General features: G+C 39.0%; 1 protein-coding gene across 1 annotated transcript in view; it reads left to right on the top strand.

The window, feature by feature from the left end:
• The window catches only part of OSBPL1A (oxysterol binding protein like 1A), a 72365-nt gene that overhangs the window by 23146 nt on the left and 24490 nt on the right, over nucleotides 1-24729 (top strand). Inside the window, 5 exon segments of the mRNA XM_032222450.1 lie at nucleotides 4473-4554; nucleotides 5032-5138; nucleotides 17481-17643; nucleotides 23272-23385; nucleotides 23388-23427. Coding sequence (XP_032078341.1) covers nucleotides 4473-4554; nucleotides 5032-5138; nucleotides 17481-17643; nucleotides 23272-23385; nucleotides 23388-23427 — 506 coding nt within the window.

Below are 24729 nucleotides of genomic sequence, written 5' to 3'. Positions count from 1 at the left end.
GTTTGGGAAAAACACACAATACTATGTGTGGAGAAAAAAAGGCACAGCACACCAACATCAAAACCTCATCCCCACTGTAAAACATGGCGGAGGGAGCATCATGGTTTGGGGCTGCTTTGCTGCCTCGGCCTGGACGGATTGTTGTTATTGATGGGAAAATGAATTTCCAGAGTTTATCAAGACATTTTGCAGGAAAACGTACAACCATCTGTCTGCCAACTGAAGTTCCGCAGGGGATGGGTGATGCAACAGGACAATGACCCAAAGCATACAAGTAAGTCAACACAAAAATGGCTTCAACAGCACAGAATACGCCCTCTGGAGTGGCCCAGTCAGAGTCCTGACCTCAACCTGATTGAAATGCTGTGGCATGACCTTAAGAGAGCGATTCACACCAGACATCCCAAGAATATTGCTACACTGAAACAGTTTTGTGAAGAGGAGTGGTCCACAATTACTCCAGATCGTTGTGCAGGTCTGAGCTGCAACTACAGGAAACGTTTGGTTGAGGTTATTGCTGCCAAAGGAGGGTCAACCAGTTATTAAGTCCAAGGGTTCACATACGTTTTCCTCCCTGCACTGTGAATGTTTACATGTTATGTGCAATTAAACCATGGCAACATCTAATGTTTGTGTAGTATTATTTTCAGCAGACTGTGTTTTTCTATTGTTGTGACTTAGATGAAGTTCAGAGCACATTTTATGACCAATTCATGCAAAACTCCACATAATCCCAAGGGGTTCACATACTTTTTCTTGCAACTGTAATTAGAACTGGGAAGTCCAGCACAAAGTACCATGGTCATAAAACACAACATACGTGACCACTCCAATTTATAACAGCAGTTCCTGCAACTCAAGTTGTGGTCACTAAGCAAATCGCATATGGTTCAGTGTCATGTGATCTTCGTTTGCAACCTCCTGCCAGCTTCTCCATTGGCTTTGCTGGTTGGAAGTCAGCAGGAAAGATTGCAAATGGCAGTCAAGTGTCCACAGGACACTGCAACTGTTGCAACTGTGAGGTACTTGCCAAGGGCTGAATCACAACCACATAACTGCAGGAGACACTGTGATTTATTGTAAAAATAATAGAAGGTGGGAAATAAATAATTCTGGCATTCAATGGAAAAGAAGACGAGGATACTCTAGATTATTTTGTTTTGTTTTGCTGTTGCTACTTCTGGCCAGAAGAGGGAGCCCATCCCTCCTGCTTAAATCTTGAACCATAATAAAATTGTTCAGTATCATACTCTCATATGTTAATTAGATTCCATGCCAGTGTCTATCATCAACAGCTCTTTAGCGAATAGTCACTATCTAAGACAGAAATGTGTTCCAGCGTTGCTATTCTGGAAGAAAAAATATTTTACGATCAAAACCAATAGTTTGGTTTTTATTATCCACCTCTAATATTTTCTAGACTTTAAGAATTGTTCTTATATTAATATACATCGGCTTTAAAAAAATCAAATAACAAACTGATGAATTACTTATGAATCATTGTATCTGTATCTCTCCTTGGGTTCCCATAGAACTCTTTCTTTCATAATTCCTGAATGCCAGCTTTGTCCATGAATTGAATCAGCTCAGAATAAGTGTGTCCTTTTTCTTAAATGGGACAAAGTATATTGTTACTGTACATCTAAGAGCAGCAACCTTCAGGGGGAAAAGAGCATATGTTTTTTCTCTCATTGCATAGAGAAGGTTGAGGTCATTTGTTTGGAAGGTTGGAAAACAGAGACAGTCCTTGACTCCTCAGCCATGATTTCTATTTCTGCCAAGCAGTGCAGGCATGTTTGGTTGGGTGGAACCAGGAAAGCGGCTGCATATGCTGAGCTTGTAGTACTCCTAGAAATAAAATAGAACACAAGGTTGTGTGTATTATCCATTCTTTACCAATAAGTATTCAATCAAAGAAGGGACTGACTTTTTAATGTAAATACTTAGAGGATGGGTGTCAAACTGGCAGGCTGGATGCGTCACGTGCAGGCCACTCCTACCCCAGCTCCGTGAAGGGGAAAAAGTCACAAAACGACACGTGACAGCAACATGACACCACGAGTTTGACACCCATGTACTAGAGCAGTGATGACTAACCTTTTTGTCGTCACGTGTTGAAAGTGCCCCGTTTTGGGCCCAGTACGCCTTCCTGCAGCCTGATGGGACCAAAAACAGGTCGAGGGGGCACCCCTTGTGCTCCCCCTGCCCCCCCCCCACACATGCACACATCATCCCGCTCCTCCATGCATGCACACGCGTCTCCCGCATGCATTCCGCCCCATGCATGTAGCAGAAAATCAGCTGGCCGGTGGGAGGCATGCGCACATGGGCGGTGGAGCTGAGCTGAGGTGACGGCTTCCGTGCCTGCAGAGAGATCTCAGCGTGCCACCTGTCACACAAGTGTCATAGGTTGGGCATCAAAGTACTAGAGCTTTTGGAATGGGACAACTATAACTAACCATCATCATCTGAATATAGTTTTGATAGTGACATGGTATGGCAGCCATGTCACCTTAAGATAACTGTTGCAGGGTGGATTTGATTTAAATCGTCGCTTTAAATCATGACTTAAATCACTAATAAAAAGGCTTGATTTAAAGCAAGTCAATTTAAATCATAATTTTTAAAGAGCAGCTATCATTTCTGTCCCGCAGCGGCTCCTCCTCTAAGCCGCTAGATAGACTTTTACTCCAAAAGCGTTTTATTAAAATAAATATGATAAACTTAAAAAAACCTGATTTAAATAAAAAAATTGGATTTAAATTTTAAACATCTTTTTTGGGGGAATTTTTTTTTAAAATCGATTTTCATCCACCCTGAACTGTTGTATTTCTGTGAAATTACAGTTGGTCCTCAATTTACACTACAAGGTCCTCAATTTACACTACAATTGAGCCATGAAATTACAGTATAAATCATACCATTTGTTAAGCAGGTCATCATTGACCAGATTTCATGACATTTTTATGGTGATCATTAAGTGTCACCATGGCCATTAAGCAAATCCTTAGACATTAAACAAAGCCAAGGTTGTTAAATGAACACATTGTCTGCAATGGGTGGTTTTTTTGGTAGGAAACTGGAAGTAAACAGTTATTTTAGGCAAAAAAAACATTTGCAAACTGTGATTGTTTGATTGTGGGACACTGAAAACGTCTATAAAAGCAGGCCGACTGCCAAGTACCCAAAATAGAACCATGCGACCCCAACATAAGGGGCCCTGCCATTGGAATTTCAAATCCAGATTATAAGTAACAATTTTGGCTCTGTTTTAACTTCAAATGGATTGCTAAGTGATTGGTTGTAAGTTGAGGACTATCTGTAGCAGACATTTTTTAATGAATAATGATACTTTGTTCCAGGGGTAGGTTCCTGCCAGTTCTAACCTCTTTTATAGAAGAGGTTCCACAAATCTACAGTGCCATTTAGAACCGGTTTCAGCTGCCTCCCTCCATCCGTCCATACATCATCAAGATGAAAAGTGAGAGGAGGAATTCTGGGAGTTGAAGTCCACAAATCTTAAAGCTGTCAAGTTTGAACATTCCTGGGGTGTTTTTTTTTCTCTAAAGGGTTAGGGGTGCAAGTGTTTTGTAACTTGACGGCTTGAAGACTTGCATGCTTCAAATGCCAGAGTTTCTGAGGCAACATTTTGGTTGCTAAGCAAGAGCATTGTTAAGTGAGTTTCATCACATTTTACAAGTTGGCCATGCCCACCCAATCACATAACCGGCAAGCCACTCCCACAAAGCAGGCCACACCTACAGAAGAGGTTCTAAAAAAATTTGAAACCCACCACTGCTTTGTTCAGAAATTAAGAGCCTGTATAATTTTTACTCCCTGAAAAGAATGTTTCCCGTATCACTTTACTGCCATCTAGTGATCATCTGGAATCATGCAATTCCAATATTGTATCTCTAAAATGAGTAGAAGAAATTGTAACCTAATTTGGGCACTATATTAGTCAGATCCCTAAACATGTGAATTGCAGCATGATGTCATTTCAATGTTACTGTTTCTATAGACATACATACATACATTCAATGCAGACATCAGCAGCAGGAAGCTTTCATACATACAGATTTATGTGCAAAAGCTTTCCCCTCAACTTTCAAAAGTTTCCAAGATGCCATCAAGCTATGGATGAGGTCAGCAGATAATACAGTGTCTAAACAAGGTTATTGGAAATCAATGATCAATATTCTGATTCTTCAAGGTGATTATAGCAAATATTAAAAATACCCTAGAATATAATTCAGGTTTGAAGCATGAGAAAAGAATAATCCCTAAATGCTATTTGCTGATTAATTAAAAGTCTTCAATGTGCTTCCTGGTTTGGCAGAAATTTAATACAATGTATGCATCTTGAGTAGCGTCCTCTGCTTCTGGAACTGTCCTCCTACCTCATTCATTATTTATTATGATTATGTGAAGCTTTCATGTAATATGTTAAGTGTTTTTTCTTGTCTCTCCAGATTGCACATTCGTGCCATCAACGACTAGATAAAGAAATATCCAGCTTCCAATCTATGATTACTCCATCTGATAATCCCCAAGGTAACTTTTGTAATCAATAAGCAACTGCACAGATTATCTGAAAAATATTTAAATCCAGTTGGCAACCTTGTTTGTTGATATACATAAGTCACTACTGTTCTGCCTGCCAAACTTCTCCTTTCTCAAGTATATTCTGTATAATTCTCAGAGTGGGACAGTAAAGTACATTGCTAGCTTCTGCCTCTATAAAATGTCTAAGCAGTGGTGCAATTCAGCCAGTTCTATCCGGTTTGGGTGAACCGGTAGCAGTGGAGGCAGGAGGCTCCGCTTGGACGTCATCATGTCCTGTTTTTGATGCTCTGCGCATGCACAGAAGGTCCTGCGCATGCATGGAGGTGGCGCGTGTGCTCACATTTGCGAACTGGTAGCGAAGGTAAGTTGATTTCACCCCTGTGTCTAAGTACTATTTTATATTGAATAGAAGTGCAACAGCATTTTGAAAACATAATATAATACCTATGCGTCTTTTTTTTTTAGGACTACCTACTTTGTTTCTCAAGAGAGCAGAAGAAATCTCTAAAACAGCAAGAGAAACTTGTGAAGCCTTAAGTAACTGTATCAAACTCTTCACTAGACAAGAAGGGGTATGCCATACTTTTAAAAATGGGTCAGAACAGTCACAATTATGTATAAACCAAGAATAGGAGCATTATTTACACAAGTTCTTTTTCTTTCAGTCCAGCTCTGCACTCTGGTAGCTTATTTCTTAGTGTTATGTTTTTAAATAACGGACTATAAGAATTTAAGTTTGTCCAACTGTGACCTCCTGCTGTTTTGAACCGATTATTAGCCATTTAGATAATGGGACTGTAGATTAAAACATATGGGGAGCATTAAATAGAGATTCTTCAAGATCATAGCTGGGGAAACTTTCCCAAATGTTTGGAAACCTAGCAGAGCAGTTTTGTAATAATAACAACTCATTGATAAAGGAAAACTGATAAAATTGGAATGGTACATGGTACATAGTTAGAAATTGAAGATAGGGTTAAGAGCTAACAAGTTTCAGAGCTTGGTGGTCATTTTGGAGCAAATTAATTATGCTGCTCATGATCCTCCACAAAAGCTATCTAAGTTAAACATTTTCTTATAGTGATTCTACAGTTTTAAGTATGTGCTATGTAAAATAATACCTTTATGTTTGTCTTCAATCTTATTTTATTTCATTGAAAAATTGTGGTTTATAGTGTTAGAGCTATACAAATGTCTTTCTTCACTTTCCACACACCTGCATAATTTTAACTATGTCTATGATATTTGTTTATTTTCTTACAAATGAAGGCACTTATTTTCTTGTTCTAAATAGTCCGAAATGCTTGCAATTCTTCATAGAAAATTAATAATTCACTGATAATGTTAGTTGATTTTTCTGAGCTTTTCTTGCTCTAGTATATACTTTTTGAGATATAGTGGTAAAATGTACATAGCCTTATAAATCATAGATTTAGATAAATGTGGTTTTTTTTTAATAAAAAAAAGCTTAGTTTTAGTGGATATGGTTTGATTTTAAGATAATAACTGAATTAATCAGCATGTAATAGATGCATGTTCAGCTTTGATTTTATTTGAATAATTAGAATGTGGAAATGAGAAAGCTTGCATTCACTGCAAATTGCACTCTTGACCACATTACAGTGCAGTTTTATACAGTGAACTCATTGTCCAGAAAAGCTGGAGTAGGGAAAATATGAATGTATGTCCTGTTAAAAGCAAATTAGGGAAATGTTTGTATGTGATGAGTCGCAATAATTTATACATATTTGCAAATAAATAACAATATATAGTTGCCCGTTTTAAATACATTATTCTGGGCAGCAAACAATTCATAGAAAATCAGGATTCAATCCTCTATAACCTATTGAAATAATACAATACAAAAAGAAAAACAAAACCAGAAAACCGACTTGCTGGTCCTAATGCCTAGGAGAAAAACAAGTTTAACAGCCTTTGAGAGGCCAAGAAGGTTGGGATAATCTAAATTTCAAGGCAGAGGCTGTTCCATAGCTCAGGCAGCACAGAGAAAGCACAGTACATGCTGTATAAATATGTATGGTAAGTCTACAGTATAAATCATGTGTCATCAAACTGCAGCAAGCATATTTTTGGTTAAGTATTATGCATATACTTCCAAGGCTTGAATCTGCTGTTGGAAATAAATGTTAAGACTGTATACTAATGAAGTCTTTGTTTAGATTATGTCAAGGCTGTATGGTTAAGAGGTGGGGAAAATAGGTTCTGAAGAGTTGCTGAAGGCAAATGAAAATGAAAGCAGAATGTATGGGGAACAGAATGTAGGTATGCTACTGCCAGTGGAGTTGGAAGTTAATTACTGACCAAAGGGGAGTAATTATACTATCATTTCCTAAAGTCTGCTGTTTAAGACTGTGAGGATGATATATCTCCCAGCGTGCAGTTTATTTTCTTTTTGTTTTATTTGTGGATTCACAAATGAGTGAAGTCAGTTATGCTGTGCCTCCACAGTAAAGTAAGATCAATAGTGTAAATGTAATCTAATGCTTATGTTGGTTTCTCATACTCTTCTACACTGTCCTGCCTCACTATTCTTGTCATCTTGAGCCATTTGCTAGTGTCATTTTTTTAATCTTGAATTCCTGGTGATATATTGGATCCTTGTTTGCATTAGTCTTGCCATTCTTAGTCTGATCACGTCAGGGGTATCTGCCTTTAACCGCAACTGGTCTTACATGAAAATGTCCATCTGTTAAAATTGTGGTGCCTTTGGTTTTCTACTACCATTAAGGTGAAAAAGATTGGCCAAATTCTCGTTTCATATTTCTGTGTAATATATTCATAGGATTGCATATGCTAAAAGACTAAATATAGATGTGGTTAACATGCATTTTAAAATGTGTAATTAAGCCAGTTCTTGCTATTCATACCCATTAATGTATAAATTGGATATACCTGGGCACTTTTCCTTGATGCTTTTCCGTAGCATAGCCCTTATTGTGACCTTGACTTGATGTTAGTGTCTTTTTTAAAAAAAGAAAATGCTAGATAAGATTTTATCTCAGAAAATGAATTTTAAAAATACTAGAGAAAAAAATACCAAGCAACAAAATAATGAGTTTTGTAACCTATTACAATTCAAACTCATTCAATATGGAGTAAATTCATTGAATTTAATGGAATTGTCTTGATGAAACATTTAAGATTGTGCCAAACTAAGTTTTGTCTCATTATGCCTGTTTTCCTAAGCAATCTAAGTATTTGTTTGAGGGCTGAGCAACTCCTAAATCCAACAGGGGAGAGTAAATATTTTTTCAAGCAGGACCATTATTCATGTGGTCTGGTATGTAATCCAATGAATCAATCAGGGAACGTGTGTCAATTATTATGTGCAATCCCCAATACAAAATGTGTGTGTGTGTGTGTTCCGTGACAATTGCAGACAATTGTTAATGGCCAGCAGCATTTTCAGCTTCTGACACCTAAAATACTAGAACTAATTAAGAACTTTTAAAACTGAAAAACCTACTAATCATGTATATAGATATTTGTTGTTTATAAGTTAATTTGAAATGCAAACTTAAAAAGATAAATGGAATAAAGAATTACAGGTAGTCCTCCACTTGTAGCTACAATTGGGCTGAAATGTTGGGTTTGAAGAAAAGCGGTCGTTAAGTGGATGGAGTCCACATCTCCCAATTACAATAGTTAATGAACAGAGTGAAACATCTGGTCTGCCTAAAGAGGGCAGGCAGCTTGCCTCCATGCTCAGAAGGGGACTCCTGTAGTGGGATGCAGTGCTTGAATGTTTAGGATCCCCATTTCATTTATCCAGCTCAATGCAGGAGTTCCCCTCTCCTCTCCATGCATAGAAGTGAACTCTTCCACCAGGCTGGAGTAATGAAGCTTGGATCTTCACAATCCCTGCTTTGTTTTTCCAGCCCATGCAGGATTTCCTCTCCCCTCCCTGTGGGGAAGAGAACTCTTGCACTGGGCTGGAAAAATGAAGCTCAGATCTTCAGGATTCTGGCTTCATTTCTCCAGCCCAGCACAGGAGTTGTCTACACCACCCCCACCATCTCACATGCATACAAGGGAATTCCTTCAGTGGGTTAGAGAAATGAAGCTTGGCTTTTAGGATACTTGCTTCATTTCAGTACCCCAGCAGAGGAATTCACTTCTGCACATAACCCATTTACGTTTTGGAGCAGCTGGCAGAGAAGATTGTAAATGATGATCAGATGATCGCAGGGAATTTGGCAACAGGTGTGCAGTTTGCTGTGTGTGTGTGTGTGTTTATCTATCTATCTATCTATCTATCTATCTATCTGTAGTCCTTGACTTACAACAGTTCATTTAATGACCATTCAAAGTTACAACAGCACTGGAAAAAATGCCTTATGACTGTTTTTCACACATACAACTTAAATGTTGCCAAACATGTGAATTTAAATGTTCACATGTTTGGCAACTTCATATGTCCCAGAGTCACATGATCAGCTTTTGTGGCCTTCTGACAAGGAAAGTCAAATGGGGAAGCCAGATTCACTTAACAACTGCAGTAATTCACTTAACAACTGTGGCAAGGTTGTAAAGGGAGGCAAAATTCACAACACGTTTCACTTAGCAACATAATTTTGGCATCAATTGTGGTCATAACTTGAGGACTATCTGTATATTTTGTGTGTGTGTGTGTGTGTGTAAAATCTCCCATATATGTATCCACATACATTCTTGTAAAATTATCTTTAAAAGATATACTTTTAAAAGCAATAAATATTTTATTTTAAAAAATTCCTAGCTGGGGAACTCCGGGAGTTGAAGTCCATGCATTTTAAGGTTGACAGAGTTGGGAAACATCATATACCTGTATTGTGGTTTTGCTAGAGTTCCATAATATGGTGCTGAAGTGGCCAGCTCTTAACCTTCAAATAACCTATTTATTAAACTATTATGACATCGTTCGCCAGGTGACTGATCCTCTATGATCATATTCAGAAGAAAGTTGTTGCACTGCAAAGCAATAGGGAGAAGAACTGTGGTGCTTCCAAGCAAAAATTACTTCGGGTCCCTTTAAAACGGGAGACCTGGGAAATTCTTCTTCAGAACGCAGGTGCTTCCAGGCGGTTTGCTATGTCTGTATATTACATCCTTTAGGACCCGGCAGAAATATCTCTGTCCGAACTGGGTGACCGAGTGACGAGGCCATCCAGCTTCTTCTGATGTATCCGGACCGTTGTTTCTTGTCCTTGGGGAGTTAAGTTCTTTTAAGAGCGTCGCGCTCCGGCTCGCGCCTGCCAACTTTCCCGAGGAGCAGGGACCGCCTGGCAGCGCGCAAGCAGCAATTGCCTTGGCGGTGCCGGCTCCGGGCTTTATACCGGCTGCGTGGTGCAATTGCAGGCATCCTAATGAAGCCGGAACGGCGCCGGCTTACATCACCGTCCTTCCTCGCTTAAGGGCAAACAGCGCGCGTCCGGACCCTGCTTCAGCCTTCTGCGCCCCCTCCCCCTCCGGCTTCCTGCCGCTCGACAGCGGCGGATCCGTAGCGGACTCGCTCCTGGGGAAACCGGCCTGGCTTGCTCTCGCGATACACCCTGCAGAGGTGTCGGTCCGGGAGCAGCGGCAGGGCTCGGCCGGAGAGGAGAAGCGAAGCGAGAGAAAGGGAGGCGAGCAGCGAAGGAGCAACCCCCGCCGGGCTGCTGTGCGCAGGGTCAGCAAATGTCCTGACGAAGTTGGAGGAGCGAATACTGGCCCGGACGGTGTTGTGACGTGATTAGTTGCGTGCTGGGGAAGGACGGTAAGGCAGCCTTGGCGTCGGGTGCGAGTCTCTCTGCTACTTTGCGGTAGTAGCGGAGTAGCTGTTTTTAAGGAAGGCGGGGGGTGTGGGGGACACGAAACGATAGAGTTGGGGACTAACCTAATTCGGAGGCCTAAGACGAGATATGTTTATTTGGAAAAGTTCTGTTCAAGTCTTCCTCTCCTGGAAGGTCGTGTTAAAATTGAGGGGCTAAATTTCTTTTATTGGTTTTTTTTCTTTCTTTCATACAGCTGCTTGGAAGTTAATAGCTGCCTTCTTGGATTTCCTTTGACATTGACATTCCTCTTTTCTCTGCATTGGAGTGATTATAGTTTTTTTTTAAAAAAAAAAAAACTCTGACTTAGTTTCCCTAAATATAGTCTTAACAGCTAGAATGTGCTATTGTAAAACCAAGTAATTAGCTGCAAAGAAAGCTTCAGAATTGTAACAAAGAGGTACTAAGGGTGCTGGCTGCCTCATGATATGCGGTGTTGGTAACATATTCATCATCTCTCTTCAAGTAGAACTGGAAGTTATTTTTAAAAGACAAACTCCAATACGGGCACTGATCGTTTGGTCATATCATTGTAGGAATATCTTGATAGTGATAAATAGGCTGTCCGGTGTATTGGGGCTGTAGAATTGAGCTATATTAATTAGTTTTTGAAAGCTGTACATGCCAACCTTAAAATTGTATATAGATAAAATCACCCCAGAAATTGAGTTTATCAATGGCGTTTTTTTAATTTAAAAAAAGTCTGAAACAGGTACTGAAATTAAAACTAGAAATCTGACAGTTTCATTTCATTCTAATTATAGCAGAAAAATCAAGTAACAAGCCTGTGTCCCCGCAAAAGCATTTTTCTGTAATTTCAGGGTCTTGGAAAGGTAAATGTATTTAGAATTCTAATCTTCATAATTTCTGTTTATTAAGAGTTTTCCATAGAAATAATATTTTCTCAGATTGGATAATTGAAACAAAGGATTAGAGATACTGACACCTTTACTTGTTAAAAACCTACTGCTTAATCTAATCTACTCTAGTTTTCTTTAACTACTTATCAGCAAAATTTTGGTTTAGCTTCTCTTTCCACTTGCTGCATTGATTTTCACCTTTAACTTCCTGCTCTCCATGTTATAATAGTTCTTGGTAATAGATTTATTTTTGGGAGGTACTAATTGGGCAAAAGGCAAGGGATTGATTGGAGATGTTTTATTCAAGTCTCTCCAGTTCTGCTCTGATAGTGTATTCTTGCCACTAAAAAAAAAAAGTGTGGCACACAACTTGTGCTGCTTCCATCCATACAGTTTCCTTTCCATTGTTTTGGGGTGCTCTGCCACCTCTACAAATGTTTTATTTTATTTTGTGCTTTAGATAACAGATGCTTCTCTCAATTATCTTGAAACAGTTATGAGATAATATATTTATTGATGATAATTTAGCAGTTGAGTAAGACCTCCAGATTCTCAATCAGTATGCTAACATTCATGAATCATATGGCCAATTCACATGTAGTGCATGTGTAACTGCAGATTTGACTGTTACAGACACGTTGATTAATGTTGGCCTTCAAGTAATATAGTATGTTCTTTGTTTCTTGTAGACCTGATGTCTTGTAGCAATTTTTTTGACAAAGAATGTCTTACATAAATACTACTTATTGTTACACTACTAATGACAGCATGCCTTTCTTTACATTATGTGGAATGGTATAAATAAATATACAAGAGAAAGGGAAGGCAGTCGCATAGGAATCACACCTTGTCCCATTCCCTCAATAAACCTCATACACCAGGCTACTTCATCCAAGCTGCAGATATCCAGATGACCAGCAGAGGGATATACTAAATATTTACTTCTAATTGGTGGTTATCCAGACTTTTGCAGCCCAAATGGGGTATATACTTCAGATAGGTGTGAAGATGCCTGAATGGAAAGAATGGACTTTTGAGAAAAGATGCAGGATTGCTGTGCATGTATGTGACTGTATTCTGGATGGAAGGGTGAGAGGGATACTTGGATGATGAACCAAGAGGTGCAGGTTTTCTACTGTATCAAGAAAAGGCTGGGCATTTAAAGCTCTACTCTTCTTCTTTTTTTAATAGCCACAGTCTGATGAAGGCTAGACATATCTCTTTCACCATTGAAGGAGACATTTGAGAGGTTTTCCCAGATAGATTGATTATTCCCTGGATTATGCACATATGATGGGAAGCCACAGCTGGGAACAAACTCCCATAGTATGTGCCTATATCCCTTTCAGATTGCATTCACCATAAATGCTTGTGCCTCTGAACATAATTTAGTGCTTACCAGAAAATGATCCCAAGACAAAGGGTCTGCTATAAAATTGCTTATGAGGTCATATTGCCTTTGTCATTTAAGCCTCTCAGCACTAACCAATATTATATTTATTCTCGTTACTTCCTTTACAGCTTTTTATGCTTTGCATTCCAAAATTTGTTTTCAAAATTGTAGGAAGCAAAGGCCAGTTTCTATTTATTTTGTACTAGAAACCAAAAAATCATGAATTCTAGTCTATGCTTAGGCGCAGAAGCTGGCTCCGTGACTTTGGCCAGTCATTCTCTTTCAGAGAACCTCACAGAGTTAAGTTGTATGGAAAAATAGGTAGTAACGTGCATGCCATCTTGAAATTTAAGAAAATAAAGATGGCATAGAAATATAAATAAGAACACCACAATATGGTAAAAGTGTTTCAGTATACTATATTGTATCATTAATTCTAAACTTTTTAAAAGAATTAATATAGTCACCTTTTTAGAGTCCTGTTTTTTAGAATAGTTGTTTAGAATATACAAAAAGGTCCCATAAAAGCATTAAAGGTTTAAAAGGGGAGCTCTCAGAAACCTCAGGAAAAATATTGTCGAGCTATAAAACCAAATGAAGATACCTCAAGCATATTTAATAATCCTGGTTTACTGTATTATGTAGGATTATTGATGGCATTTATTGTATTACCTAGCAAACTCTTAACTATGAATGTTGTATGCTTTAAGGATCTTTCTCTGTCAACACTTAGCAAGGATTCTAAAAGATATACGTGCCTAGGAATAACCTCACACTTTTTTTTTCATTTCATTTCTGTCCAATTGTATTTCATTGGCAGCTGTAAAAAGAATTGCATACAAGTTTTGTTTTATCATAAATTTGATACATACAGGTAGGTTTGATCACATATTTGTTGTCTTGTTTAAAATTTTCCTAGAAATAAAAATCAGCTAGTATTGCAGCAGTGGTTAATATTTCAGCTTTGAGTATACAGCTGAATTAATTTTATTCTATTTCAGCTGTTGGCTGAAAAGATGAATAACGCCTTGCTAGTCCCTAAGCTTGTTACTCACATAGTAATCTGCCAAGAAATCCAGCTGTATTCACTGGACTTTGTATTAATTTACTAATAAATCTTTGTTAGTGTAGTCTCCAGAATGAGATTGAAAATCATAATCTGTTTAAAAATCTGTTTTGGAATATTTTAATTTGTTGTGCTTGTCTTGAGCCTATTTCAGATGCCACAATCCTCTACTAGAAAATGATAATTCTGGGACCTAATGCTGTACAACATGTTTGTTTAAAAATTGCTTTGTTTTAATCCCCTATTTCATGCCCAGGATGGATATACAAAACTTCATTATCAAATTACAGGGCACCTGTTCCAGCTTTGATAACTTAAATAAGCAACCGCTTTCCCATGGTCAGACTGCCCTTTTTAGTACTACTACTTGAAACCCTTCATTTAGCAATACAAAAATGAAAAGGTATTCATTTGCAAGATGGATATGTTACATCTTCCGTAGTCTCCAGAATGAGGTTGAAAATTATAATCTGTTTAAAATCTGGTTTGGAGTATTTAAATTGGTTGTGCTAAATATCTAATACAATATCTAAAGAAAAAAATCAAGTTTTTTCTTTAAATATTATATTGAATATTTGCCACTGTAGGTTTTTATTTGTCAGAATTTTATTGGATATTTAGTACTGTACGTTCTTATTTTTGGGATTCATAGGAAATAAAAACATTTACTAGAAAGAAATATGGCCAATTTGGGATCCTATGGAAGTTCTTGGACTTACGCCAGAAACCTTTCTTAACATGGCCATTATGGGAGATGCTCACTAATGTACTAGAATTTATCCAGGATTCATAATTCTGGTTTGTTACTCTTGCTGGTAATTGTATAATTAATATTTCTTGCACTCTTTAGTGAAATGGAGTGAAAATTGCTACAATTAGTAACTATTTTATGCAGAAATTAGAACCATTTTTGAAGAAAAAAATCAAATGATAGTGTAAGTCTGAATTTGAACTTGCTTTACCTTAATCACCTTTTTTCCCCTACAGCAGTGGCTAAAGGATATCATGTTTTCTGCTTAGTGAATCATATATTCAGGTATATGATCATATGGATAAAACTAGGTGGATGCTTGCTATATTTAGATCATCATACTGTTGGCCAGAAAATAGACTATTTCTGCTCAGAGCTTTATAGAATATGTTGACAGTGGCAGCAATTGGAGATTATTAGAATAGTGCAATAGGAAAACAGAACTGTTACTCCAGTGGCTATATCGAAAGGATTATAAAGAGGATTAGCGTATTTTCCAGAGTATAAGACGCACCTTTTTCCTCAAAAAAGAGGCTGAAAATCTGGGCGCGTCTTGTACATTGAATACAGCTTTTTTTGCCTCCGAAGTCCCGCCCCCTTCACCAAAATGGCTATGCATACCTTTATGGAGGCTTTCAGAAAGCTCCTGGGGCTGGGGAGGGCAGAAATGAGCAAATAATAGGCAGTTTTTGCCCCCCCCCAGCCCCCAGTAGCACTCTATAAGCCTCCATAAGGCTATGCATGCAAAAAAAATTGACAAAGAAACGGGCCCGTTTTCACAAAAAACAGGCTTTTTAAACTCGTTTTTACCATCACCACCCCGGAGCATTCTGTAAGCCCCCCAAGGTTAGTCATGCCTTTTTTAAAAAAGGGCCCATTTTTGTGAAAAACGGGCCGTTTTTGGGAGGTTTGCAGAGTGCAAAACCTTTTTTTTTTCTTTTGGAAAGCTCTTTAGTTAAAGTGATTGATGAGAATTACACTGATCAAGTGCTGTGCCAGCAGAAACACCTACGGTACCTATCTACTGTATTTCTCTCTATCTCTATTTTTCTCTCTCTATCCCCCTACCTACCTACCTACACACTCTCTCTCTCTTCCTCCCTACTGTATTTTTCTATCTCTATTTCTCTCTCTCTCACTATCCCTTTATCTATCTACCTACCACCTAACCTCTCTCTCTCTCTCCCTACTATCTACTGTATTTCTCTCTCTTTCTCTCTCTCTGTCCCTCTACCTACCTACCTACCTACCCATACACACTCTCTCTCTCCCTCCCTACCTACTGTATTTCTATATATCTTTTAATCAAGATGCTATTCTTTCTGAATTGAAACTAGAATCTGATCTTGTTTACAAGCCTGATTTGAAGTTAGAACTCAAACTGTAATTTATTGGTTTAGATCTGATGGTGAATTGTATGTCAATTAATTTAGAAAATGAAATACACTGCAAATATGGAAGAGGACAAAATTAAAAAAGGAGTATGCAAACACAGTGTTCACTATTCTGCAAATCAGAGTTTGGAGAATGTGTGAAGCTGTTATGAAGTCCTAGTTGAATCCTTTCTATGAGCTCAGAGCTGTTGACTTTTGCCATCTTATATAATAGCCTGCAACAGTCTTTTCCAACTCTGAATTCCTTCATCAGCATCAGTTGAGTTTCAACTCCTTTTCATTCTTCCAGTTTCTCATTATGGTTTTCATAATATGATTGGCTACAGGGTCTTTTCTGTGAAGACATTTTAATTTTAAAATAACTGCTTTCCAACTATATGCATTTAGTTGTTAAATTTAGGCATCAAGCTAGATTCTCCCTATATTTTTCTGAGTCTTTAATGAATAGCTTGGTAGAATGTTATAAAAAATGTTTTGTATAATTAGTTATTTTGAGGCTAATTTATATAACAAAGGCGTTTGCTTCTTAAGCAAGCCAGGCTTAAAGCTTGTTTAAGTTTTTATCATGAATAAAACTGTTTGAGTTATTAAAATGTTTAGAAACAGTTTAAATCCATACTGGCAAAGAGATGGATCTTGTGGAATTCCAGAAGTAGAAGGAACCACAACAGAAAAGATCCTACATTTGTAAAATGTTATTTTAGGTATGCGGATAAAAGAATTTGAAAATAGGGTTTTCCTACAGGTCACACATACTGGAAGCTTCTAAAGTATCTATGATATGTTAGGCTACCTTTTGACAGTTTTAAAAATCAGTACCAACATTCTGAATAGAGCTTGGAAATTAACTGCCAGGTAATAATGCTCATTTACAATATTAGCATACTATGGTTTGAATCAGTAAGAACTAGACAACTGAATATAGTATGTTCCATGATAATACCATTTATTGATATTATGATTTATAAAATGACTTTACTATGAAGTGGGAAAGTAGTCATAGCCTTAGTATCCATATCAAATGGCAGGAGATTTTTCCTGTGGATAGTATATTCTAAGTTAGGCCTATTCAGTAGTTTGGCCTATTCTATGAAATTGATCATCAGGTAAAATTGTGACCCAAGTTCAGAGTGATGAAAGGATTATTTAGAATTGAGCTATTCACTCAAGGTCAATAATTGCTTACAATTGTATTTGTAAACTAGAATAATAGTGTGGGTATGCTTGTTTTACAAATTGATAATGTGCAAAATGTTTGCTTTATGAAAGTATAGATAAATGTTTGTGCAGAGGGAGGCAGAAATTCACTATGGTAGTTCCATGCATTACATAGAGCTCTTAATAACTGTATAATTAAACTCTGCAAATATGTATTACTTTTCATAATGCTTTAAATTTAGTTGTCAATTTTCACCTAGTGAAGTCTTTTTCTTAAACATTTCTATTTTGTAATGTTCTGAAATGATACAGTGTGACAAAATCATAAAGCAACTGCGTAATATATCTCATTACCCTTTAATCTGCTTTTTAAAAGCTTGTTGACATGGTTTGCTTGTAAAACGAGCCTATTCTTGAAATATCTTTTAGTCTCACATTCCTGGGAGTGATGAAATTTTATTCATATGTGTTTCTACTTATAGGTAAGGCTTCTGAAACTGGAGCATGAGCAAGAGAAAAATAAGATCTTATCTGAAGCTCTAGAAACACTAGCCACTGAACACCATGAATTAGAGCAATCGCTAGTCAAAGGGTCACCTCCCGTTAGCATCCTTAGTGAGGAACAGTTCTATGATGCTATATCTGGTAAGTGTGTCAAAATATATTGCACCAATGTATTATGATTGGTAGACATATATAGATGTTATAATGGATACACGCAAATATCTGTAATCCTCATTCAATTTATTGAATGCAGATTAAGAGCTTAATGAAAAAGAAATTTAGGAGTGAGATTATGGTAAATACCCGCTCAGGCACCAAATTAAGAAATGGCGCTGAAAATTATGAAAACAGGTTACACATGTTGCACATAGTTATTAGATTATATTACTAAAATATCGTGACCCGTCAAAAGCGCGGAGGACAAAATCGCGCTCGATGAAAGCGCGCATGTGACGTCATCACAGCGCGACGAAAAAAATTAAAAATTGAAATAAAATTAAAATTAAACCAAGCCGATTCACATAAAGGTAAGGGTTAGGGTTAGGTTAAGGGTTAGGGTTAGGTTAGAGTGTTAGCGTTAGGTTTAGCGTTAGGTTAAGGGTTAGCGTTAGGTTTAGCGTTACGTTAACGGTTAGGTTTAGGGTTAGATTTAGGGTTAGGTTAAGGGTTAGGTTAGAGTTAGGTTTAGGGTTAGGTTTGGGGGGTTAGGGTAAGGTTTTAGCTTTATTTTTACATTTTTCGATCACAGCGCGATGTTTTCGTCGCGCTTTGATGACGTCAAATGCGCGCTTTCGTCGGAGCGCGATTTTGTCCTCCGCGATTTTGTGGTGGAACCCTAAAATATATCAGTTTAATTCTTAATAGAATCATTATCAGATTCAAATGTTGCTCTTGCTATTGCTCTATTCCCATTATGGCAAACCTAAGGTATCTGTCAAAATGGCAACACAGAGTTATGTCACCTGGCATGTGCGGCATCACCCGTTCCTCTTCCAGGTTTCTGGCAAGCATGCACGAGTGACGATCAAGCTGGCCTTTCTGCGTGCGGCAGTGCCAGAAACTGGAAGAGCTGGTCTTCCATTTTCCAGTGTGAGCATGCACACCAGCCAACTGATGGTCATGCATGCCAGTAACAGGAAGACTACCTGGCCGGTGTGCAGGCACGCACCGGAAACCAGAAGTTCATTTTCTGGCATGCACATGCCCCCTGGGCAACTTCTCCTCCGAGTTGCAGGCCCCGATGAGTGCGCTGAAAAGATTCGCCATCACTGATCTATGCTGTCAGAAAAATCCAAATATCTTGCCTCTTCAGACAGGTGTATTTTGGCTTATTCTTTGCTTATCATCATTTTGGTGGCTATTTAGGATGTCGATTTAGGCACCATTTTGTGCTATGGGGGAAAAAAACTGTATTTGGAAACAAGGAATGAAAACACTGGATTATGTGAACCTTCATGTATTTTTGAATGAAAGAAGCTGATTTTCTAGTTAGATTTGAAAGAAATGTTTTTAGATTTAACATGCTAAGAGTTTGTTAAATATGTTTGAAAGAATACTTTACAGTAATTCACACTTCAAAACCAAACACATGGCAATGTGAAATAGTCTAAACCAATATGAAACCTAGACAACCTTGATATATTCCCATAGAGATTTCCAGAAAACTATTTTTAAGCTGTGGCTTTGTAGATAGATAGATAGATAGATAGATAGATAGATAGATAGATAGATAGATAGATAGATAGATAGATAGATAGATAGATGATAGATAGATAGATAGATAGATAGATAGATAGATAGATAGATAGATAGAGCCAAGGTGGCGCAGTGGTTAAATGCAGCACTGCAGGCTACTGCTAGATCAGCAGGTCAGCGGTTCAAATCTCACCAGCTCAGGGTTGACTCAGCCTTCCATCCTTCCGAGGTGGGTAAAATGAGGACCCAGATTGTTGGGGGCATATGCTGACTCTCTGTAAACCGCTTAGAGAGGCCTGAAAGGCCTATGAAGCGGTATATAAGTCTACTGCTATTGCTAGATAGATAGATAGATAGATAGATAGATAGATAGATAGATAGATAGATAGATAGATAGATAGATAGATAGATAGATAAATTTATTTATAGGCCGCCCTTTTCCCTGAGGGGACTCAGGGCGGCTTACAACGTATAGGAAGGGAGTACACACAATGACATATAAAAAACAGTACGTGATTAAAAATAGAAGCAACATTCATTCATCATTCGGGAGGGGACGGATTGTAATCTTTAACCCCGGCCTGACGGGATAGCCAGATCTTGAGGGCTGTGCGGAAGGTCTGGAGGGTGGTGAGGGTACGAATCTCCACGGGGAGATCGTTCCAAAGGGTCGGAGCTACTACTGAAAAGGCTCTCCTCCGCGTAGTCGCCAGTCGACACTGACTGGCGGATGGAACTCGGAGGAGGCCTAATCTGTGTGATCTAATAGGTCGTAAGGAGGTAATTGGCAGGAGGCGGTCTCTCAAGTACCCAGATCCACTACCATGGAGGGCTTTATAGGTGGTAAGAAGCACCTTGAAGCGCACCCGGAGATCAACAGGTAGCCAGCGCAGCTCGCGGAGGATAGGTGTTATGTGGGCGAACCGAGGTGCACCCACAATCACTCACGCGGCCGCATTCTGTACTAGCTGAAGTCGCCGGATGCTCTTCAAGGGCAGCCCCATGTAGAGCACGTTGCAGTATTCCAGCCTAGAGGTCACAAGGGCACGAGTGACTGTTGTGAGAGCCTCCCGGTTCAGGTAGGGGTCGCAACTGGCGCACCAGGCGAACCTGGGCAAATGCCCCCCCTGGTCACAGCCGACAGATGATGATCAAAGGTCAGCTGTGGTCCAGGAGGATCCCAAGTTGTGAACCCTGTCTGAGGGGTATAATTTTGGCCCCCCAGCCTGAGTGATGGAACACTAGCCAAATTATTGGGAGGGAAACACAACAGCCACTCGGTCTTTTCCGGGTTGAGTACAAGCTTGTTAGCCCTCATCCAGTCCCTAACGGCTTCAAGGCCACGGTTCATCACATCCACCGCTTCATTGAGTTGGCACGGGGGCGGACAAATACAACTGAGTATCGTCCGCGTATTGGTGGTATCTTATCCCGTGCCTCCGAATGATCTCGCCCAGCGGTTTCATGTAGATGTTAATAGTAGGGGGGTAATGTAACAAAAGGGAGAGCATTGTTAAATAGATGAGTGAAGAACAGTTTCGCTACTATATTTAATTAAATAAACATCCATTCCATATAGTTTATAGCTGGTCCAAATAACTGATTTGATAAGTGTAGTTGAGTGGTCCTTGGTGGTTTGTAAGCTTGCATGCTTTCATGCAGATGTTTCATTACCCATACTTGGTAACATCATTATTGCTACCGGTAGTAAGGGAGTGCTGTTTGCTGTCAATTTACATTCTAGTGACTTGCCTGTCAGTATTGGTGGGAGTGGTCTTAGCAATTCTTTGATTTGGCTGTTTGCTTCTTTGGCAGTTTCTTGATTGGAGCATTTTACTTGATTGTTGGTCTGATGTTAACCTTGGAGTTAATCTATGCTGATCTGGGTGCTGATGGCTTATGGAGAGATGCTTGGGTCTTTTTGTTCTCTTTTGGGCTGGTTGACTGTCTCTTTTGCATAGTCTAGAGATGTTGTTAATGTCTATGTATCTATTGATGGCTGATTTGTCAGAGATTTGGCATTTTTGGACTTGGCTTGGTCTAAAATAGTCACATTTTCCCAATTGAAACTATGGTTAAATCTGTCTATATGTTGTGAAATTAAATAATTTTCATCTGTCTTCTGACTGCTATTTGGTGTTTGTGAACGCTTTCTGCAAGTCTTCTGCCTGTTTGTCCTACATAGCGGTTGTTGCAGTCTTACACTGTATGTTGTAGATACAACAACCAAACCAAAAAGGATATGGTTAATACAAAGGGCTGCCACAGTAACTTGTAACCCTAATTAAGGGCAGCAATTAAGAAGGGAGCAGCCAAGAAAGAGAACAAACACTGCCTTAGACCACTTTGTGTGCTTTAGCATGACCAAAAAATGTATATATTGACATGGCATTCAGTCTTCTCTAGAGGAATCTGTAAAAATTTGTCAATATGTTAATGGTATTATAAATAAGAAAGATTTAGAAGTACTATTAATTACCAGCTGAACATGAGGAAGAGCAGAAGGCAGAAATTAGAAAGGCCAATGCAATGCATTAAAGCTTGAGTTTGAGTTTAATTTATTTATAGGCCGCCCAATCCCGGAGGACTCCGGGCAGCTTACAAAGAGGGGGAAAAGAAAAGCAATAAAGAAAATAAGAATAAAAATAGACACATTAAAAACAATACAGATACATTTGTTTCAGTCGGGGGGGGCTGGACCTCAGCAATGAGGTCAACAGCCCCAGGCCTGCTGGAATAGCCAGGTCTTGACAGCTTTTCTGAAGGCCATGAGAGTGGGTAAGGCCCGGATTTCTGGGGGTAGTTCGTTCCAAAGGGTCGGAGCACCTCTCATAGAAGGCTCTCCTCGAGGAGCCGCCAGCCAACATTGTCTGGCTGACGGCATCTGAATGAGGCCCACCCTGTGGGATCTTACCGGCTGTTGGGAGGAGTGTGGCAGTAGGGCGGTCTCGCAGGTATGTTGGCCCTAAGCCATGTAGGGCTTTAAAGGTAATAACCAACACCTTGAATTGCGTCCGGAGACCAATAGGTAGCCAGTGCAGCTCGCGGAGGATAGGTTGTAACATGGGTGTACCTAAGTACACCCAATATCGCTCGCGCGGCTGCATTCTGGACTAGTTGCAGTCTCCGAACACTTTTCAAGGGTAGCCCCATGTAGAGCGCAAAAGAAACATTGTGCCCAATTCTTGGTAGGCACAGTTCTGTGTAAAATTTTAGGATGCTTTGGTCAAATTATGGATTTCAATAGTTCTCTAAGAGAAGTTGACACAGTTGCAACATGGTGCAAAATTAAAGATAGCATGTTTTCTGCAGCATACCTAACTACGTATGTGTAATGTTTGCAGATACAATGAATCTGGCAAGTGCAAATTTTCAGCACCCTTTCAGTGATTTCCCTTAATGTAAATAACCACTTCCAAATATTTTCTGTGGCCAGCTGAGTTTCTGTTCTTGTTTTTGGAAGTTTTCTTCCTTGGAAAATGGGAGCTGGATGACTCCCTAAAAGAGATGGTTTTGTAAATTGGCAAAGGACTGGACTTGATCATCTATAAGAACCTGTCCAACTTAAACATTCTATAATTCTCTGATTGAGAAATAAAGAAAAGCCCAGAATGGCTGTCTATTCTTAGATTAGACAACTACCAAGTGCAATTAGACAATGGAATCATTTCTAAAGAAAAGTACAGTAAGAACTTGGTAGGTATTGTCAACTAGAAACTCAACTTCCACCTTTTGGGAATATTGTAATATGGATTTTAGCATTAATTTGGATCCCTGTGTATGGCAGGGATTGGTCACAATAGCCTAGGTTTAGCCTTTTAATAACCTTAAAAACTGTGTTTCTGCGACATAACTACTCACCTGCAACCTCAAGAGATAAATCCTTAATGCTGAACAGTTTGCCCATCATATGTTATACAACTTCCAGTCATGATGCTTTGACTGGTCAAATTCTGCCATGCGTATCACGTTGACAGGCTATTAAATTCCTGTGCTGTGTATGAAGATTCTGTTAATTATTCTGTGAAAGATTAATCCTGAAGCTTAATAAATTGACACTTGTCTATCTTGTAGATTCAGAATCTGAAAAATCATTTACTGGATTTGAAACCGTGACTAGCTTCTCATTGGAAGACAGCGAGAACTCTAGTGACACCATAACAGCTAACATGTCTGAAGAAAAGCAAATAAAAACCAAGAGACTCTATCAAATGGCATAAAAAAACACAGGTATGGTTTTGCCTAATGTCCTGAGAGGTAGCCTCTATTGCTGTGCTGACAAAAGCTCATCTAATACCTCTAACAGATAATTGGGGATACTGCTGCCTCTTCTCTGGAGAACAGAGAAAAACAAAAACAGCTGCACCTTAACAGGAACACTTTTCTTTTTGATGAATATTGGGAAAAAATTAAATGAAGAATATTATGACGATCATAATGCAAACTAAATAGAGGAATTCTTAACAATGCACGATTCTAATTCATTTAAATTAGTCTTATTAAAATCAATACTGTCTCTTATTTCTTCATGTTTTTTTAATGTGTCACTGCTGCTTTTCCAGTTACTTGATCTCCTTCATCTGTTTATACCAATTAGAGCTAACTTATAATTTCAATATATGTTTAAAAAAAAAAACCGTTAAGAGCAAAAAATGACCCTGGGTAGAAGAGTTGCATTCAGATATTGCTCCTTCATCTGTTTTTTTTTAACTGTAACAAAGAACAATAGTTCCTCGGTTAGGTGTAACAGATACCTAGTTTCTCAGGTTTCGCTATAGAGAGAACTTAATACGTGTACTTTTTCCCTTCAATTTGCATACAGTTAAAAGGAATCTCTACTTGTCATTTATTATTCTGCTTTTTATAGCGATTTTTTTTCTTATATAATGAAAATAGGAGGTATGTAAGCAAGTTAACTTTATATATCTATTAACAGCTGAATATTTATGGCTGGCCTCAGTGATGCATTCTGTTCAGAGGACAGTATAGATATAAAGAAAGACAAGTGGAAACTATGATTCCTTCACATCTTGAATAGAGCTGGGGGAAGAAGCAAGTTAAAATGATTATGAAGTGAGGAATTTTTCTTACCTCACTTAATTATCCAGTGATGGCTAACCTTTTTGTCCTCTCATGCCAAAATTGCATGTGCGACAGTGCATGCGTTCCCACAATGCAATGCAATGCACTCCTGTCCCCTGCACATGCGTGCATGACCACCCTGCACTCTCCACATGTGTGCACAACCTCTCCGTGCTCTCCCCATGCATGTGTGCTCCCTCCGTGCCCCATTTTGGCCTAGCAGGCCTCCCTGAAGCCTCCAGGGACCAAAAACAGGCTTCCAGGGGGGGGCGCACTCCCCCATGTGCTCCCCCCATGCTCCGCTTTGGGCCTATCAGGCCTCCCGAAACCAAAAACAGGCTGGGGGCACACTGCAGCCCCCACGCTTCCCCCAGCCCCACGCATGCACGCGCAACCCCCCTGTCTCCCACTCATGTGAACGTGTCTCCTGCATGCGCAGCACAGACCCAA

Source organism: Thamnophis elegans, chromosome 8, assembly GCF_009769535.1.
Source record: "Thamnophis elegans isolate rThaEle1 chromosome 8, rThaEle1.pri, whole genome shotgun sequence".
NCBI classification, from domain to species: domain Eukaryota; kingdom Metazoa; phylum Chordata; class Lepidosauria; order Squamata; family Colubridae; genus Thamnophis; species Thamnophis elegans.
Note: the sequence above shows the minus strand (reverse complement) of the source record. Positions and strands in the feature narration are given on the sequence as shown.